At 59.0% G+C, this 20,155-nt stretch overlaps 1 protein-coding gene across 1 annotated transcript in view; it reads left to right on the top strand.

Moving 5' to 3' along the window:
- Nucleotides 1-20,155, top strand: part of STK32C (serine/threonine kinase 32C) — a 73,004-nt gene that overhangs the window by 24,865 nt on the left and 27,984 nt on the right. Inside the window, exon 2 of the mRNA XM_021703799.1 lies at nucleotides 17,724-17,779. Coding sequence (XP_021559474.1) covers nucleotides 17,724-17,779 — 56 coding nt within the window. The remainder of the gene's footprint in view (nucleotides 1-17,723; nucleotides 17,780-20,155) is intronic.

The raw sequence follows: 20,155 nt of genomic DNA, 5'->3' as shown, positions 1-20,155 counted from the left end.
AGAAGCCAGCTGGAAAGGAGTGTATGTGTGCACACACGTGTGCTAGGAACACGGAGCAAAAACCTGTTCCGTCCAAAGCTTTCCCCCGTACAATCCCCTCTAGGTCAGGATCGGTGCCTGCCGGGTTGTCCCAGGGGTCACAGGCCAGCAGGTAACTCAGGTCCTCAGGTCTCCATTTGCCATCAGTGGAGGCTGTGGACGCAGAGCTGAGGCTGGCTCTCCGTACCTGCTCACAAGGAGAAGTGCGCTCAGGTGGCGGGAGGCCGACATCCTGATGGTCCTGGCACATCCCGCCCGGCCACCTCGCTGCACCAGGAACTGTGTGAGGCTGATGCTGCGCCCAGGCCTGCAGATGCTGGGCAGCCCTGGCTCTTTCCCTGGAGGCTCTGGGGAGCGCCTCGTAGGCCTGGCCACCTCGTCCCAGCTTCGCACGGTTTCGTATCCTGGCCAAGACTCTCATCCTGGAAACCACAAGCTAGAGCACCCACGAGGATGCAGACTCCTGGCGCCACTCAGTTCTTCTGACTCTTATTTTTGGAAACATGAAGGAGAGCAGAAGTCTTATGCTCTGTCTCAAAATAATGCCTTTCCTTAATTCTATTCAATTTAGCCAAAAATAGACCCACCGTTTCCTAGGATGACTGTCCAACCTCCTGAGCCAGAGAGCGGAGCTGCATGTCAGCCACTGGGGGTTTGGTGTGCTGGGCCAGGCAGGCCAGGCGCTTGTCCTGACCAGCCTGGAGAGAAAACATGGGCTGCTCCCTGCCTGTGGCCACGCTCCGGGATTTGAGCAAACAAATAGGCCCCATCTAAACACCCTGGGACCAGCTCAGGGTGGCGGTCCTGACCTCATCCCTGGCTGGGGATCCACGGAGGGCTGTCTGTGGGACCAGCCCCAGGCTGCTTGGCCGTGTGACTCTCCTTAGGGTTTAGCATTTTGTGTCTTTCTGTGAACACCTTCCCCGCTGACTTGTACCCCGCCCTCTGGTTTCCTGTGGACTGGAACACGGGGGCCCAGACTTGGGGCGGGGCAGGGGGACCCCAGGGCAGGGCCCACCTGCTGCCTGCCCAGCGCGTGTTGGGGCTTCTCCTGGCGGCCCCATGCTCCTTCCAACCCTCACGGGGTCTCTGTCTTCATCACCTCCCCATCGCAGTAGGAGGCCCCCAAACGGGGCTGGGACCTGGATTTTCTGGACAGATGGGGTTTCCTTGCAAGTTCCTCTTCCGCACAGCTTAGAGCATCTTTGCTTCCTCACAGAGGAGCTGAGCTGGGGGGAGGCCACCGTACCTCTAATGGAGATGGGTCCCGTGTGGGGACATCGGTGCCAGAGGAATACAAGTTGGGTGAGCTCCAGGGGGCAAGTGTGGGGTCCGGTGGCCCCAAACCCCCTGGCTGTCCAATTTAAAATCAGGGATGCAGGGGCACCTGGCTCGGTCGGTTAAGCGTCTGACCCTTGATTTCAGCTCAGGTCATGATCTCAGGGTTGGGAGATCGAGCCCCGCATCAGGCTCCGTGCTCAGTGCACAAAGTCTGTCTGTTTGATTCTCTCTCCCTCTGCCTCCCCAATAAATAAATACATATTTAAAATCACGGATGTAGATGATTAGCTCTGGGCCGCAGGGGAGTGGCCCACGGGGTCTGCTGGTGCCATGCCAGCTCATTGGAGGAAGCGTGTTAAGGAAAACAGGCGGAGATACAAGGAGGGACACTGGACTCTGAGGCGGGGCTCACGGGCTACGGTGGGCTCTCCTCGGTGTGCTGGCCTGTGTTCATGGCACCAAGTGACTTCTCCAGCAGGGATGGGGCTCCTTAGCTGTTGCTCACCTCCCTCTTGCCTGTGGGCACCAGCTTGTCCTGCAGGTAGGCACCCACCCGGCTGTGCGTGAACACCTGCGGCCGGATGCCGGTGCATGGAGAGCGGGATCTGCCCCCGTGGCTGTTGGGCGGCCAGTGGAGGTGTGGCTGGTGCTGGGGACAGGGCCCTGGACCTGGGCCCCCTTTGGTGCCTCAAGGAAGCCCTGTTGTGTTAGAGGCCGGGTCCTCGGGGCTTGGGACCGCGGGCTGATTCCTTAGGGTACCTGTCACAGCCGTCACCTCTGGGATGCAGCAGGCCCGTCTCTGCAGTTGGGGTGTCCTCCAGAGAGTGGAGGGGAGAGTGCCTCAGCCCCAGCCAGTGCTCCTGGGGGGAAGCGGCCAGCCTGCGAGGCTGGTGCTGGCCGGTGGATGGCTCTGAGCCGGAGAGGCCCCAACTGCTGCGGGGGCATCACACTGGGGAGGTGCAAGGAAGGGCCCTTCCTGCTCTGGGCCCGTGATGCTCTGGCTTGCGTTTGCTCAGGTTCATTCTGCGGACAGGCCAGTGCCTGGGGATTGAGGTGGTGAGCGTCTGCCTGGACAAGAGGCAGGGATGGCCCCATGGTCCGGCTCCATCAGATTCCCAAGCCTTGGGTAAATGTCAGCCTGGCGGGTCAGCCTCTGGAGCCTGCTAAAGGGCTTTGTCAACACTCGTCTCCTGCAAAACAAACAGCCATGTGGTTTATTAATCCTTAAATCTCGACTTTCGATCCAAACCATGTACAAATTTCTTTTCAAAGAAAAGGTCTGACATAAAACCATGCACTTACCGTGAGATGGAATTTAAAATAACTTTTCCTTAACAATGCTGCAGTGCTTCTGTTTATGTGAAAGCAGCGTGGGCTCAGCTTGACTGAGATGCTGGGCTGCCCTCTGCTGAGCACTGGGCCAGGGCTGGCTGTCAGCCACTCCCCAGGCCAGCGGAGCCCCCAGACCAGTCCCTCCGCCCTGGGCCCTCGGACCCTGGGAGGCGTCCAGGTCCAAGCATGGCCACACCCGGGGGCAGACTGGCTCGTGGTGGCCGGGCAGGTTGTGCTGGGGAAGCCGGCCCTGGGACCCCAGGCAGAAACGTGCCTCCCACTCATTCACTCACTCACTGGTTCCTTCAGTCATTCATTCAACAAGCCTCTCGGGTGCAGGGGACCAGGCTGGGCGTCGCAGGATAACTTGGGTGGCACCAGGGTCACCCCAGCCTGGATCCACCAGGTACACAGAGCAGAACCTCAGAGCACATTTTGGGACAAGCAGCTCCTGTCCTGGTTGGAGGCTGTCCTCTGGGCAAGGCCACGTAGTGAACGCAGAAAGCACCATCCGAATCCCATCCGTTTGTTTGAAAGCTGTTAGGCTGGCTAGATGGTCACTGATTCTTGGTGAGTCATAAATGACTATGTAGGATATTAACTGATGGTCGATGCTGGGGCCGCAGGAGCTGAAGGGGACCCGGGACAGCCCCACCTCTGCCTGGGGACGGTTCGGGCACCCAGCTGGGTGGGGCCCCGGGGCAGCCCGGGGCCTGGTGGCTCTCGATGTGTAAGCCGACACGTGGGAGTGCGACTCTCGTCAGCTCGGCAAGGGGCCTTCGTGCTTTGGGGATAAATCAGTCCTCCAGCCAGCAGCAGCTCATAGCGGGGCGGCGGGGGTGATAAACGGCTGCGAGGCCTCGTGCTCCCTGGACAGCTTTCCCTGGGCACCTCCCTCCCCGTAGCAGCTCAGCTCGCAGGACTTCCCGAGCTCTCTGGGGGCGGGTCTGGCATCTTCGCCCTGCATCTCTTTCCCATGGCGTAGATGTTGCCAGGATCCCAGTGCAGCCTGCAGGCTCCAGGCTGGATGTGTCCGTCAGACCTGTGGGGCCGGCTGTTCAGTAAAGCCACACCCTGAGAGAGCTTGTGTAGGGCCTCCATGCACACACAGGCACACAGACACATGTACGCATGCACACATATGCACGGACACAGGTACGCACGCACACACGTGCACACAGACACCCGTATACATACACACGCATGCACAGGCACAGAGCTGCACCCACAGGCACACACATGCATGCACGCACGCACACCCAGACACAAGCACACATCACACACATGTGCACAGAGCTGCACCCACAGGCACACAGACATGTACGCATGCACAGGCATAGAGTTGTACCCACAGGCACACACATACATGCACACACATACATATGCATGCAAACGTACATGCACACACATGCACACAGGCACGTGTACACATGCTCACACAAACACCCACACACGTGCACACACATGCACATAGACATCCACACACGTGCACACGCATGCACATAGACACCTGCACACACGCACATGCACGCACACAGACACCCACATGCATGCACATGCATGCACACAGACCCACACACGTGCACATGCATGCACAGAGACACCCACACACATGCACACGTGTATGCATGCACACGCATGCACACAGACACCCACACACGTGCACACACATGCACACAGACACCCACACATGTGCACATGCAGGCACGGGCACAGAGCTGCACCCACAGGCACACACATACACGCACACCCAGACACAAGCACACATGCACACACATGCACAGAGCTGCAGCCACAGGCATGTATACACACAGGTGTGATCTGAGGTGTGTCATTGGGCTCCAGAATAAAAATGAATTTTGTGCTGTGCAAATTCTCCATTTTGGTCAGGTTTCGAAGGAACCTCAAAAGGAGACCAGCAGCCTGTACCCAGCACCCTGCTTCTAAAGAGGGATGGCCCCGGGTACGGCTGCTGAGTTCTGTCCACACTGAGCCCGGGGCACATTGTGTGGGCACAGCCCCTGGGGCAGAATGGGGGGAGGGCAGTAGTTCTGGGCGGGCCCAGGTTGGTCCCGAGTCTGGCGCTGGGCTGTGCGGGGTTACCCCGGCCACCACTGACGGAGCAGTCTCAGAGCTAACCCGCTCCCGCCGGGGCTCTGTGGCCAGCTGGTCTAGCCGGGTCTGCTCCACTGCGGCAGGGGCTGGGGAGGGCACCCCGCACAGCTGCCCCCACCCAGCCTCGCTGCCCCTCAGAGAGGGCCTCGCCCCCAGTGCCGGGGGGGAGCGGCAGAGGCAGTGGCCGCAGCTCCTCCTGACCTCCCCACCTCAGCTCCAGGGCCCAGGGCTGGCAGCCAGGCCTGCTGGTTCAGCCTCTGGGTCCGCCCACCAGCCCCTGCTCCCATGACGTGGGCTTCATGTTGGCACTCTCCTTGGAGCCCCTTCCCACCAGCTGAGCCCACTGCAAATGCCCGTGTCCTCCAGAAAGAACTTTCTGACCAACTCCCCACCCCCACCACGAACGAGCCGCTCCTTACACCACCCCCCTCACGCCCAGCTCAGTGTCCTGGGTTTGGCCTGTCCCATCTGCCCTGGGCACAGGTGCATAAGGGTCCTGGAGACTGGATTGTGACCCACTGCTCTGTCTGCTGGTGGCCGTGGCCAGGTCACTGAACGTCTCTGACCCCCAGTTTCCTGCATGCACGTGGGGAATGGCTCCATCCTGCAGTATAGCAGATTGGATACCTAAAACCACCCCTCTGCAAAATAGCCACCATCTCTTTTTGATGTATTTGTACAGGGGGTGTAATTACGGTAAGATGCAGAGACCTGAAGTTAGGACATGTGTACTCCCGTGTAACCAGGACCCCCTAGGACAGGGCCCACTGCCGTCACCTAGAAAGCTGCCTCCTGCTCTGCTCCGCACAGCCCCCTCCGCCCCTGGAGGCTCTGTCACCCTGAACTAGTTTTGCCTGTCCTCAGACTTACGGGGTGGAGCTGTACGGTATGTGCTCTTTTGAATCTGGCTTCTTTTGTTGGACGCAGTGGTTTGAGATTCATCCATGTTGTTACGGATCTTACAAGAAAGCCGCTGGGGAGCGTTTCATTGTGCGGATATAACAGAGTGTCTCCCCGCTCTCCCCTGGTGGATGTTCGGTTGTCTTCAGTACGTGGCTGTTACCGATAAGGTTGCAGAGAGCGGTGCTGTGTAGACGTCTGTTTGGTTTCTCCTGGGAAATGTCTGGGAAGGTGGTGGCTGGCAGCGCGAGGTAAGTGCACGTGTAGGTCTGTGGGAGGCGGCCAAAGGGACGGGCGGGCTCCATCCGCACCAGCAGCGGGGGGCTGAGCCGCCCACGTGCGTGCGACACTTGGTGGTTTCGGTCTAGTGCACGGGCTGTGCTGTGGGGTGTGGTGGACCTGGCTGGGTTGGAGGTTCAGACCCGCTAGCTGGCCTCCCCTCTGTCCCCCTTTCTGAACGTCTGTCCAAGACTTCCCCTCATCTTCACATTGGCCGTCATCTCCTTATTGATTTGAAGGAGTTCTTTATATAATCTGGTTACAAGTCCTTGGTTGGACGTGTGTATTTGCAAATATTCCTCCTGCTGCGTTTGACTTGTTTCCTTCATAGTGTCTCTTAAAGAGCAGACATTTTTAATTTGGATGAAGCACAGTTTATTAGTCTCTTTACGGTTAGTGTTTCTAGCATCACGTCTGAGAAATCTTTGCCTCTCTTCAGGTTGCAAAAATGTCGCTTTTTCCAGGAATTGGTCTATGTGTATGTTTGCAACCCCCCTAGAATTAGTTGTTGGGTATGGCATTTTTCCCCATGGATACTCATTGTTTGGAGGCCCACGTTGCCGCACAGACTTATGTCAGCGCCTTTGTGGAAACCAGGGTGTGGTGACCTGTCTGTTGCATTGCCCTGCACCTGCCCCCACACTGCATCCCACTGTCCCGATTACTGTACCCTTATGTTAAGTCTTTTTTTTTTTAATTTATTTATTTGACAGAGAGAGACACAGCGAGAGAGGGAACACAAGCAGGGGGAGTGGGAGAGGGAGAAGCAGGCTTCCCACAGAGCAGGGAGCCCGATGCCGGACTCGATCCCAGGACCCTGGGACCATGACCTGAGCCGAAGGCAGGCGCTTAACGACTGAGCCACCCAGGTGCCCCACCCTTATGTTAAGTCTTAAGATCAGGTAGTGAAGTCCTCCAACTTGGCTCTTTTTTTTTTAGGATTATTTTTTTACTATTCTAGGTCATTTTCATTTCCATATAAATTTTAGTGTCTGCCCACACATTTCTAGCAAAAAAAGCCAACTGGGGCTTTGACTGGAATTCCACTAATTCTATAGATACCTTTGGGAAGAAGTAGCCCCTTGCTGTTCACTGCTCTGACCCGGGGCGCCTCTCCACTTACTTGGGTCCTCTGTAATCTCTATTTTGCAGTGTTATATGTAAGGGTCTTGCACACCTTTCTTAGACATAGTCCTACATATGTAATGAGGTGGGATTTGGAAAACCTCATTTTTCTAATAGTTTGTTGATATTATATTAGAAATCCAAAAAATTTTATGTATAGACCGTGTATCTATCATGTGACCTTGCTTAATTCGCATGTTAGCTCTGGAAGTGTTTTGTAGAGTCCTTAGGACCTTCTCCATAGACCACTATGCTGTCTTCCATTCTTTATTTTTAGCTTCTTCTCCTATGTCATTGGCCAGGGCAGCATAGCATTAGAGAAAATGATGAGAGTGGACAGCCTCACCTCGTTCCCCATCTCGGAGGGGGAGTGTTCAGTGCGCCTCGGTTAAACGTGGTATGACCCGTTGAGAGGTTCTGTTCTCGTTTGCAGAGAGTCCTCGTCACAAACGGCTCTGTGTGTTGTCAAGTGCATCTCCTGCATTTACGGAGGTGGTCATAGGGTTGTCCTTCTTCATCCTGTTAGTGCAGTGACTTTAAGCCATTGGTTTTCACAGTTAAATCAGCCTTGCATTCCTGGCATGTACCTCATCAGTCATGATGTATTATATTTTTTAGATTGCTGCTAATTTGCTAGTATTTTGTTAAGGAATTTTGCCTCCATACTCATGGGAAATATTGGTCTGCAATTTTCTTTTGTAATGACCTTATCAGGCTCTGTTTCTGTATTAGTTTGGTAAATTGTGTATTTTAAGGAATCTCTCCATTTCATCCACATAGTATAATTTGTTGATATAAAGTTAGTTGTTCATGATCTTTCTAAATCATCCTGTAGATGCCTGTAGGATCCATAACAACATCATCTTTGTAAAACTCTTAATGTTTGTGTTTTCTCTCTTTTTTTAAGAAAATCGGTCTTGGGGTGCCTGGCTGCTTGTTGATTAAGCATCCGACTTTTGGTTTTGGCTCAGGTCAAGATCTCAGGATTGTGGGATCGAGCCCCGTGTCAGACTCCCCACTCGGCGGGGAGTCTGCTTGAGATTCTGTCTCTCCCTCTGACCCTCCCCACTTTGCCTTCTCTCTCTCTAAATAATAGATAAATGAAACTTTAAAAAAAATCGATCTTCCAAAGGTTTGTCTGTGTTACGAATCACAAAAATAACTTTCAGTTTTGTTGATATTCCTCTATTATCTGTTTCTATTATTTTTTTCTTCCTACTTTAGATACACTTTGTTCTCTTCCATCGTCTTGTGGTGGTTAATAACTCTCTCATCTTCTTTATGCCTGGGGTTCTCTGTGTGGACGATCACCCTACTATCCACTCTACAAGGTCGAGCATTTGGGGAGTTTCCAGTCTGTGACCGTCCCACATTTCTGGTGCGTGCCTTTGGCGGGTGTGCGTCTGTGTCTGCCCCGGCCGGGCCATGGGGTGCCTGTAGATCACCTTCACTCCCTTGGCAGCGTATGTGAACACTGCTGCTCACATCCTGCCACCTCTGTGTGGCCAGCATGTCTGGCTTCGGTCATTCTGGTGGACGTGGAGCGGTCTCCTGCTCTGCTGAGTTTCATTTCCCTGGTCACTGAGACATTGAGCTTGCATCCATGTTGTGTGGGCACTTGGGCATCTTTTGTGAAGTGCCTGTTCACGAACTTGACTGTTTTCTGTTGTTTTGTGTCTTTTTCTTATTGGTTTGTGGAGTTGTTAATACGCTCTGGGTGTTTGTTGGTATCTGTTCCAAGTGCACCCTCCCCGCTCTGCTCCCCTGGCGGTACATAGATACCAGCAGTTCCTGGCTGTGGGGACGTACGAGGGTGCGCAGATGTCAGAACCAACCCAGTCGCACGCTTGCCCCTCGTTCACACTACGGTGTGTCACTTGCGCCTCGATAAAGCTGAGAAAGTACCTCGTACAGTTAGCGGCCACTAAGATAACGTGCACAACGTCTACGCAGAGAATGTCCTAAGTAGGTGAGGACACAGCATCTGAATGGATGCAAGTGCCATAAAAACGTCAGTTTTCTCAGGGCTGATGTACAGAGTCACTGAACTCCAAGGGAACAAACAGCCCTACGGAGATTCTGCGGGACCAGACAGACGGATTGGCAATGGAGATGGAAGAGCAGGGGCCCCTAGAGAAGGTAGGTCGCAGCCAGCGGTGGCTGCCTCCACGGAATACGTGTCCACTGTGAAGCCCAAGTGAGGAAGGCCGGCACTTGTTTGGGTAGACATGCAGGACGAAGGAAGGACTCAGACTGGGCAGCATGGGCACAGGGGCTCTGGTCTAAGTCAGGCAGCCTTACCTCGGGAACCTGCACTCGAGGGGACTTGAGTAAGAAGAGGATGTGTTGGCCAGAGAAACAGAGAATCTGACAGTGTCATGGGGAAGGCTCAGGGGATGCTGACTGGCCTCGTCCTCCGTCCGCTCTGCCGGCTCCTTGTTCCCGTGGCACCGCAGGACGGTCCGGCCTGACCCTCCAGGCTGCTGTCTCATCCCTGCCACCGTGGGGGACACTTGTCCCGGGATCCAGAAGCCTAGTGCTGGCTGCGGTCGGACAGCTTCACCCGATGGGCCCGGCCTGGGCAGCGTGACCACGGTGGATGCCCAGGGAGCTGGGGGCTTCTGGGCAGAGGAGGGTAGAGCCTGCTTGGTCAGCCCTTTGGCTCCTTCCAGAGGGTGGTTGCCGGGGGCAGGATGCAGGCTCACGTCCTCCCAGACGACCTGCTGCCCTCCTGTGCCGAGGAAATGGAGCGCGGCCTGCAATCCTTTTTTTAAAACAAGGCTGAGTGTAAATAAAATACAGATTTGATGGTGGGGCTTGGGTTTGCTCGAATTTAACATAGTTCAATGTGGTTCTGAAGCAAGGGGGTCAGAACGAAGCTGCCCTAGCTACACCCATGATCTATTCCATTAAGCAAAGATGGGGTTAACGAGTGTGCCGCCCCCTGGCCTCCCACCTAGGGTGATCACCTGGAAATAGGAGCCCCATTCAAATCGGACTGGTCCCCCTGCCAGTTTGGGGTGGCGGTGAGGGCTGGTGCAGGCGTGTGCGTGAATGTGGCCGGGCTGGTTCAGACCGCATCCGCCCTCCCTCCTCGGACCCCTGCCCCACCTGCTGATGCGTCCATGCCCCTGGGGCGCCCCTCCTTCTGCACAGAGTCTGCCCTGAACTCCATCCCCCACCGCGGGGCCGTCTGCGTGGGGCCACCAACAGCGGGCTTACCCCCGACCTGGCCTCAGCCCACTCAGTAGTGGCTCACTTTTAAAAACAATGATTATTGTTTTTTTACTGAAGCGAAATTCGTGTAACCTAAAATTTGCCATTTTAAAGGGAGCTGTCGGGCAGCACACCACCTCCTCCGTCCAGTCCCAGGACATCTTCCGCCGGGAAACACCGTGCCCCTGGCAGCCCCTGGCCACCCCCAGTCCCTGGGCCGTGGCCTTGCGCAGCGCGGGGGGTTTGTGGCGGGCCCCTCTCGCTCAGCACCAGGGTTTCAAGGCCTGTCCTCGACGCAGCAGGCGTCAGAGCACGGTTCTGCTCAGCGGCAGTCACACGCATCGTGCCTACCCACTCACGAGCGGCTGGGCCCTTGTGTTGTCTCCGCCTTCTGGCTGTCTCGTGGGTCACCTTGTCCGTGGTGCGTCTCTCACCGTGGGCGCCTCCCCGGGCTCCCTCCTCCCTCCGCTCCCTCCCACCCGCGCACATTTCCTCCAGCGAGGCCGAGGTCCTGACACGCATCTCCTGATTTTCCAATGTGCGGTTCACATCCACATCCTGGACCTGCCCCAGCCCGAGCTCAGACGCTGCCGACGACCCCATCCTCATTCTCCCCGCAGGGCACCTGCCAGCTGGATTTTGTGGCCAAATTCCCTTCACTTTTGAACACCCTTCTCAGCATGCATGCCCCCCCCCACTCTTGCTAGTCTCCCTCCCCCAGGCCCCCTTCTGGGCACTGCGCTTGGTGGCCTGAGCACCCCGGGGCCCCCTTGCTCTAGCCTCCCCAGGAGGCCCCTCTCTGTGGGGATGGTGGGAGGGGGCACGGCAGGGCTGTACTCTGAGCCCAGAGGCGGCAGATGGGCAGACAGGCAGATGGAAAGACAGATAGAGGGACGGCTTTCTTCAGCCCTTGGCCTAGCCAAGCATCTCCCACCAAGTGCTGACCTCTGACTTCTCTCCATGGAATTCCTCCATTCCCCTGGGGACCTGGGGCCCCCCGGACCCTCCACGGGGAGCCAGCCTCCTGGTGGACTGGCTGTGTGCGGCCAGAGCTGCTCTCGAGGGCAGCTGTGGCCACCCAGGATGTGGGGCCGGCCCTGACCGTCTACCCCGGGCCAGGCCTCACTGGGTCTGTCTGCACTCTGCTCCCTGGGTGGGCTGGGCTGTTGCTGACACAGGCCGGGGGGCTGTTGGTCCTCCAGAGCTGGCTTCACTCTGCCCCTCCCTTGGCCCAATTCTCCCTCTGGGGCACCTGGGAGGCACCTGCATCCCAACCCTGGGGCCCACATATGCTGGGGGGCTCCTGGAGGTGCTGAGGCTGGAGGGGACAAGGCCGAGCCCCGTCAGCACCAGGCCCGGGGGCCAGTTGGCTTTGCTGGGTAGACCTGCCTCGGGGTTCAGGCCTCAGCTGCTCCGAAGGCCTGTTTCTCCCCTTCCCTGGCCCCCCACCCTGAGCCACAGCGGCCTCCACCCAGCTCCTGAGTCCTGAGGCTGAACTGGGAGCCCCCGGGGTGCTATTGAGGTGCTCGAGGCCGTCCCTGATGGTGGACCTGGTGGGGGCTGAGCACCTGGGACAGGGAGGTGGCCAGGGGTGGGGGTCCTTGAGCAGCGGGACCCCACTGGGTGCCCCTGGGGGAGGCATGCCACCCACAGCCACGGGAGGGGGGGCGCCTGTGCAGACGGCCTCCCCTGCGGGCCCTGGAGGGGCGGGGCCGCAGCCGGCAGAGGTCCTTATTGATCCTGCTGTTGCTGCAATCACTCGTTTATGAAGGTTCCCGGGCTGTCTGAGGATGTCATCGTCAAAGTGACGCTCACAGCTCCAGACGCGGTAGCCGGGCCGACCCAGGGTGAGCCGTGGCTGCGGGGCTGTCATCGAAGGTGGTACGGCCGAGGTTTTCCTGTAAGCAGACGTGGGGGCGGTCTCCCCTGGAGTCCGGCCTGGGGGCGGGAAGGCGTCAGCACCCCCGGGCTTCGGGCCTCCAGTCACTCAGGTCCCCAGGCTCATTCCTGGGCATGAGAAGGGGGACCGTTCCGGAACCTAGGCCCCCCCCCCAGAGGCCTCAGCGCTGTTTCTGGGCTGGCGCCACATCCTCAGAAGAGCCAGGGTGAGCATGTTTCTCCCCGCCGCCAGGATGGTGAGTGCTTGGAGGGGCCAGCGCAGGCTTCCTGGAGGAGGGGTGAGCAGGTGGCCGGGAGGCAGCGGGGCACAGAAGTGTCCCAGGCAGAAGGAAGGGCAGGCCCTGAGGCCCGGGTCTTCGGGGTGGGGTGCTGGCTCCCCGCGGTCCCTTCTCTTATGTCCCGAGGGGCCCGTGGTCCTTCCCCTGGAGTCTGCTGAGACTCCCCAGCTGTTTCCTCGCCAGTAAGAGGAGAGCATCCCTTGCTGAGTGGCTCTGAGAACTGGCATGGGTCAGGACTTGGAGGGCTAGGCACGGTGTCCGCCATGGTGCGTGCCGGTGGCCTGGGAGGGCAGGTGGTGGCCAGCAGGTCAGGGCCTCAGTAGTGTCTCTGAGGAGACCGTCTGGCGACCACTTACACAGACGGCTGGCCGGTGTGTCCTGCGGAGCCAGGGAGGGGACCCGTGCTGGCCGGGGAGGGCTGGGTGAGGATTTCCACAGGGGCCACACAAACTCTGCAGGGGACCGGCCTCAGCGGGACTGGATGATTTTCTCCGGGAGTTTTCTGGGTCATAGGTTGTTTGACAAAGTGTCATCAACTTCTGAATGAATTTCAGCTGCTTGCAACATTTGATTTATGATTGCAGCTTTCCAAATAAATCCCAACTTCTGGTATGGAATTCACCTGAGGACGCTCTGAGGGCCGGGCCTCTCCTGGGCGACAGGGAGGCGGGTGGGAAAGGACTTGTCCTGTGGCCATGGGCCGATCACCTTCCACACGGGGCCCACGGCTGTGAGGACCTGGGCCAGGGGCGTCAGGAGCAGGCTGGCCTCTGGGGGGGCGTGGGCTCCCCTCTCCCCCACCCCGTGGTGCGGGCACTGTGTCACCTGTCACAGCAGCGTGACTCACAGCTCTGCAGCAGTTCTATTTTTACTCTCCCTGGGCTCACCTCTCTTGCTTTCCTCGCTGGGGGCGCTGGCTTACGAAAGGGCTGCATTTCAAACCCGGGATCTCACGGGGACCCACAGCTCCCCTAAGACCTTGTTGGGTACTGAGGGCGAGCGCTGAGCTCCAGTCGGCAGTGTTCAGAGATTACCTAACCTTGCTTCGGAGTCTCCCTCCAGCCACCGTGTCCCAGTGGCCAGGCCAGAGGGTCAGGTCGGGTCGGGTTGTGGGGAAACCAGAAAGATTTGCATGAGTCCCACTGGATCACAGCTGTGGGAGTGCTGAGGGCACCCTTGGAAAAGCTCCTGGCCTTTCCCCCGGCGATGATCTGGCTCCTCGTGCAGCCCGGCGGCGGCCAAGAACCTCGGAGAACGTGGAAAGCCCCTGTGGGGAGTTCAGTCTGGGCGCTGGACTTCACGCTAAGACACGTGAAGAAAAATGGTGCCAGGATCACTGGGCTTGTCGGTGACCCTGGGGCACACCAGCAGCCCTCGAGAAGGACCTGGCAGCCACTCCTCCACCTGGTTGAACAGAGTTGGGACCTCCCTCCGCTCGCGGTCAGTCGACGTCAAGATGACCTATTTTCATAGCAATGCCGTGCTTTGTGATTGCCAAGTTGGCAACATAAAAGCCTTCCTTGAAGAACAAATATTCTCAGACCTTTGTGTTTTAAATATTCATCTGTACCAGGGAGAGCCTGTTCCCGCGCCCGCGTGGCAGGAGGGCTCTGGCGGGCGCTGCGCTCACAGCCGGCCGCCTCCTTGCAGGCACGGCTCCTTCCTGCGGCGCTTAGGTTCCTGGCAAGGAGGCATATAAACCGCAGGACCGTGGGGCCAAATTGCCTTTTCCTTTTACCTGTGACGTCGGAGGTGTCTCTCCGGCAGGGAGCGTACCCACAGCATCACACAGCGACATGAACCCCTGTACAAATGCAGCAGACTGGTCTCCGTCAACCATAATCCAGAATCTCCCAGCTCACGACCTCATCTCTGGGCCCAAACCTCGCAAAAAAATAGCACCCCCCCCCCCCCCCCCCCCCCCCGCTTCCTGCTTTATTTTCCTCCCAGGCACCTGGCACCATATTTGTTTGCTGGCCTGGAGTCTGGTTCCCCACAGTAGAGTGTCCACTCTGGGACGACCCCTCCCTGCCCTCCTCCAGGGTCCAGGACAGGCCTGGCCTGTGGTTCCCGCAGCGGCCTCCGACCTTGGCTCACTCGGTGGGGCCCAGCCTCCTGTGCAGACCTGTGGCCAGAGCCCTCAGTCAGATGGTGCCAAGGCCCAGGACTGAATGGCCCGAGAAGCAGAGCCTCCTCTGCAAGATGGGGGTGCCTGAAGGCCCCCCAGGAGCCACGTGCAGGACAACAGGGCCCTGTGAGGCTGCAGGTCTGCCCGGGAGAGATGGACGGTCAGAGGACAAGAGGACAAAGACTCGCAGGAGCCAGGGGTGGTGACCTACACCTGTGGGGAGCACAGGGTGTGCATGCTGGACGGCAGCTTGGCCCCCAGGGCTTGGACCCAAGCCCACAAGGAGCTGGGCCCGAGGCTTTGCACCCAACTTGTGTGAGTAGGCCCCTGGACGCAGGCCCTTGGGTGCTGCGACACCCCCACCGAGGGTGCGGACCAGCCTCGCCCTGGGCTCCACCCACCTGGTGGCCCAGCCCCTCTCTAGGTTGAGCGCAGCTCACGGCTGACGGCTGACGGCTGAGGGGTGGGTGCTGCCCAGCAGTGGCTCTGGCTTCGGTGCAGCAGTGGGAGATCTGGGAGGGGAGTCAGTCCACGAGCGTTAGATCCAAGAGTTGAGAGGAAAGTGCGAACGCCCAGCCCCCTGCCAGGGGCCCGTCCCCCATGCCGCCCCACGTGCTGTGCTCCTGGCCCCCCTGGGCAGCCGGCTCCTGTCGGTGAGACCCGCCCGGGCTCAGCGTTTGGGGGAACTTCACAAACTTCATCAACACGATTCTACTGGACTCTGGATTTCTGGATGATGGTGGTGTGTGCATCAGATTTGGGTGCATCGGCCTAATCACAGTGTGGCGCTCTCTGCCACGTTGTGCTGGGCGCTGGGGCAGTTAGAGGAGCTCCTGGTCCTGCCCAGAGTCGGTCCAGGGCCTCGTGGGGGGGACGGGACCCAGAGCAGCTGCTGGGCCTGCATTTCCACCTGGGGGGCTCTCCGGAGCAGGTGCGAGGTGCTGTGTGCTGTGATTGCAGCCCGGGCACCTAGGTGAGGAGGTGGGCCCGTGGGGTGCCCCGAGGAGCCCCCGGGCACCAGAGGACAGAGTGACCCCAGTTACCGCGTGGGGCTGGAGGCTCCGGGCCAACAGCTCCTCCAAGCAGGCTCACTGTGTGTGTCCGGGTGGCCTTGCTCACAGCTTCTGGCCGCCGCGGGATGCACGCCCTGCCCAGCCCTGGGCCTGCCGGGGGATTCCTCCTGGCTCACTGGCCTCACAAGGCCCAGCAGCTACGTTTGGGGTTCCCGTCCCGCCCGTGTCTGCCCTGTGAAGGTTCCAGGTGGCCGACTCAGTGTCCTGTCCGCCGTCTGGGAATCCGTTGTGTGCCCCCTCCCGCCCCGGGGTCTCAGGAAGTGGGGATGGCTGTGCTCAAAGTCACATGCGCTGTGCAGTAGGGTACACGCCCTCCCTTCCCTTCCCTGGAAGCAGGCCCAGGAGAGGCCACAGGGCCAGCCAGCGTGGACCCAGGCCTCAGCTCCCCCCATGTCCGTGCCCGGCCGACCTCCAAGTGCCTCTTTCCCTGGATTCTCCGTGATAACCTCACTTTCCAGTGTGTGAAAGCGGAGTGAGAGGCATGGTGTGGATTTCCTCTGCTTCTGACCTACTGTTTACCACACCATCTGTTCTCATCCTCTTCCTCTCTTGGAAAGCCCTGAAGTTCGGGACACATGTCTTCCTCTGAACTTGGTGATTGCCTTGGCTAAGCCCCCTGCTAACTCTCAGCCCCAGGGGTGCCCCTGCGCGGCCAGCCCGGCCCTGTGCTGGCGTCTCTGGGGAGGACGCCTAACCCTAACGCACGGCCTTCCACTCCCGGCCTCGCTGGGCGGCACTTCCCAGCGCCACATGCTGGGCCGCGCACACAGATGCCCTCTGCAGGCTCCACGCGCCGTTCTCGGGTGGGCATGCTGCGGCCCTTGTCTGCTCCTCCCTGTGGGAACAGCCCAGGCTGCACTGACTGCAGGCTCGCGGGCGTCTGGGGGCCCCATGCCTCTCACAGGTGCCCAGGGCACATGCCTGGAAGTATTTGGAGCCAGACTCGCCAGGTGCTGCAAAGCCTGAAGGGAAAGAACGAGAGCCATGGGCCATGTAGCAGCCCTGTCATCTGGGGGAGGGTTCTGAACTGGGGGGGTGCAAGCTTGGGGGGGGCAGGCCTGGGGGACAGAAACCTGGGGCGCACAGACCTGTGGATGGGGACCTGGGGGGGTGCAGACATGGGGCACAGGTGGGACCAGCTGGTGGCCTGAGAGTCAGCTGGGGGAGCTGCACCCTGGCAGGCAGGTGTGGAAAGCAAGGCTGGCCCGAGCTGCCTGGGGCACTGAGATGCCCGCGGGAAGGAAACCAGTGGAGTGGACCTTACACATCAGGATCAGAGTGAAGCAGAGTCCTGGAGAGCACATCTGAACCGCTCTCACTCACAGTTTATCACGTCCCCCCCGCCCCGGGCACTGCGTGTGCATGGCATGTGTGCGTGGCGTGTGTGCGTGGCCTGTGTGCGTGGTGGGGAGCATCTTTCTTGAGCGCCGTGACAGTAAAGTTGCAATTTCCAACGACCCCTTTCTCTAAGGGGAGCTTATGTCTGGAGGAAGTTAATAGAAATCGGGATCCAGGTGGTTTCACACAGGCCTGGGGACCTCCCTTTGGAAAGTCCCTATTGTTCATCCTGGGGCCGCAGTAGGCTCCCCTGTAGCTCATCCTGTGAGCCCTACAGGAGATTCAGCAGGAGGGCAGGGGGCCTGTTTCCCATGCTCCAGGACCCCTATTTGTAGGGCTTCATGCATTGGGGGCAGCTCAGGATGGGGGTGTCTGGGTACCTGGGACTGAAGAGGGCTGCTATGGGTGCCATTTGCTCTGTTCACGCCCCATCCGGTATGCGGTCTGTGGGCAGCATGGCCTGGCCTGGCCTTGCAAGGAGCCCAGAAGAGGGACAGCATGGCCCCCAGGACCCACCTCTCTGCCTTGGCTCAGGCCGTCCCCGCATTACACACGAGCCTGAGTTGAGCCTCCAGCCAGCACCAGGACCCACTTCCAAGGTGCAGGGGGGCTCCCTGCAGTGGTGGGGGGCGGCCCCTGGGTGGTTGCTCCAGCTGGGGGCTGGTGGACGGTACTGGGTCTTTCTGCCGCCTCACCGGGCATCTCTCTGTTTTTCTGCAGTGAACTTCGACCACTTCCAGATCCTTCGGGCCATTGGAAAGGGCAGCTTCGGCAAGGTAAGGAGGAGCCAGCAAGGAGGCCGTGGCAGGACCGTTCCCGCGGCCCACCGGCTCTGGGGAGGCCAGCCCCACCTGTGTCTGTCGGTGGGCGCTGAGGGTGCAGATGGCGCAGTTGCTGGGCTTTGTGGGACCAAGACCCTGACACCCCCTCCCTCGAGACACTGAAGCCCGCCCTGCGGTGGAGCCGCTTTCCTTAGAGACCGGAACCCACTCAAGGCCGCAAAGGAAGTGTCTTAGAAGCCCCTGTGGGGGTGAGGGGGTGCCAGTAGATAATCAATGTCCAGGAGCCTCTGTGACCCTCGTGACCCCCGGGCCAGGCTGCTCCCGCAGGGGTGCAGGTGGCAGGGGCGAGCGTGCAGCTGAGTGTGCATCCTTATCCCGGGGCAGCCATGCCGCTCAGGCCTCTAAGTAGGCCTGCTGGAAACTGTCTCCCTGCTCCTTTTGTTCTCTCTTGTCCACATCTAACTTCCTGATTGCTGCCTTGTAATGTCTCGAGATTGGGGGTAATTATAACTCAAAAGGCTTAACGAGCACTCGGAAGGTTAAAATTAGCTCTCGGGACTCAGCCATGACGGGTCTGTTGTAGATGGATCACTTTGGAATGGAGAGTGTCTTTTGAGCAGAGGAGTCTTGGCAGATGAGGCCTTCACCCCCTTCTCCAACAGCTGTCTGGACGCTGTGCCTTGGGCTCCCCCAGGCCTGGGGAAATTATAAACCAGAGCTAACTAGCTCCTTCGCAGGAACTCATTCAAACGCTTTTGTTAAGGAGAGTATTTTTAAGATCTGCTGGTTGGACTGCCCTCTGCCCTCCCTGCTTCTCCCAACGGAATGTAAATTTTGTCTGCTAGGGTCACAGAGGGCGTGGGGAAGGTCGAGGGGGAGACGGTGGGGCTTAGGGTTAGGGTCAGGCCTTGGAGGACACCAGCCCTGCACAGGTTTCGGGAGGAGTGGCCTGTATGGGGAGACATGGAGGAGGAGCCGTGTTGGGGGCTGGCCTGGGGCAGCCCCCTCACTGTCCCCTGCGTCCTCATCATCCCCCTCATGCTCCTCCTGCACTACGGGACAGCATACACCCCTGCCCCAGTGTCCGCAGACCCGGGACTCCGGCTCCTCAGACCAGGTCTTAGCTTTAAAAAGCCAGCTGGCCACGGGGCCCGGACACGGAGCTCTGCAGAGTGGTGGGGTGACAGTGGAGTCCTGCTGAGATTTTATCCTCAGATGCAAGCTGCCTTGTCACGGCTCCCTAATGAGGCCGCCCAATTAGGCCTGCAGGGTCTCTGGGCTGCAGTTGCGGGTGCCCTGTGCTGGATGGGTTTCTGGAATGTGGAGAAGCCCAGGGCCTGTCCAGACCTGGGCTCTGCTCCTTCTAGCTGCTCTCGGCGGCTAGGGCAGTGACCCCACGAGGAGAAGGAAGGAGGATTTGGAAGCTCGCCATGACCGCAGAAAGCCAGCTCCAAGCCTGTGTGGCTGAGCCCGTAAATGCCTGTTTGTGGCCTTATTTGAGATGTGTATATGCACAGGCTCGGCCATGCCTGGCAGCACGGTGAAGCTGGGCTTTATAAGGATGACCGGGTCAGGTGGATGTAAACGTCCCGAGTTCGCCGATGCCCCCACCTCATGAATGGAGGCAAAGTGTTTGGTGTGTCTGACAGGACCGGTCTCTTCCCAGCAATGGCTGTTTACCAGGAGGCCGCTCCATCCTTCAGGACAATAGCTCACTGACAGCCATTCACAAGCCTGCTGTTTCTGGTCCTTGGGTACAAAGACTGCTTATTGGTTTTGTTTTTTTCCAGGGTTTTTTTTTATTTACTGTGATAAAATTACACATACGGTTGTAATCATCTGTAAGAGTGCAGCTCGGGGCATTTCTGGGCAACCTCTACCTCCTTCCGTCTCCAGACTCCCTTGTCTTAGAAAACGGAAACTCTGCCGGGATTCCTCAGAAACCCGTCCCAGGGTGGATGGCTTTGTTCTCCAAGGCGGAGTGGAAGCTGGTGGTGGAAGCCCACCGTCTGAGTGCTGAGAACACAGTCCCCACTGGCTCGCCGGTGGAGGGGCCTTGTCCCCAGGTCTTCTGACCAGGCCAGGAGCCTGCGGGGGGCGGGGGGGGGTGGTCCTTAGTGCAGGAGGCCCCTCCCAGCTCCCCATGACTGCGCTGGGGGCTGGGGGTGGGAGGTGTTGTTCCCAAGGCGCCTGAGTCCAGCAGCCGGCTTCACTAGGTGGGGACAGGTAAGCGGGTGGGACAGGAGGTGAGGGGGTGGGACAGGTGAGCGGGTGGAGGCAGGAGGTGAGCGGGTGGGACAGGTGAGCGGGTGGGGACAGGAGGTGAGCGGGTGGGGACAGGAGGTGAGCGGGTGGGACGGGGGGAGCGGG

This window comes from Neomonachus schauinslandi, chromosome 6 (genome assembly GCF_002201575.2).
Source record: "Neomonachus schauinslandi chromosome 6, ASM220157v2, whole genome shotgun sequence".
In the NCBI taxonomy this organism is placed as follows: Eukaryota; Metazoa; Chordata; class Mammalia; order Carnivora; family Phocidae; genus Neomonachus; species Neomonachus schauinslandi.
Note: the sequence above shows the minus strand (reverse complement) of the source record. Positions and strands in the feature narration are given on the sequence as shown.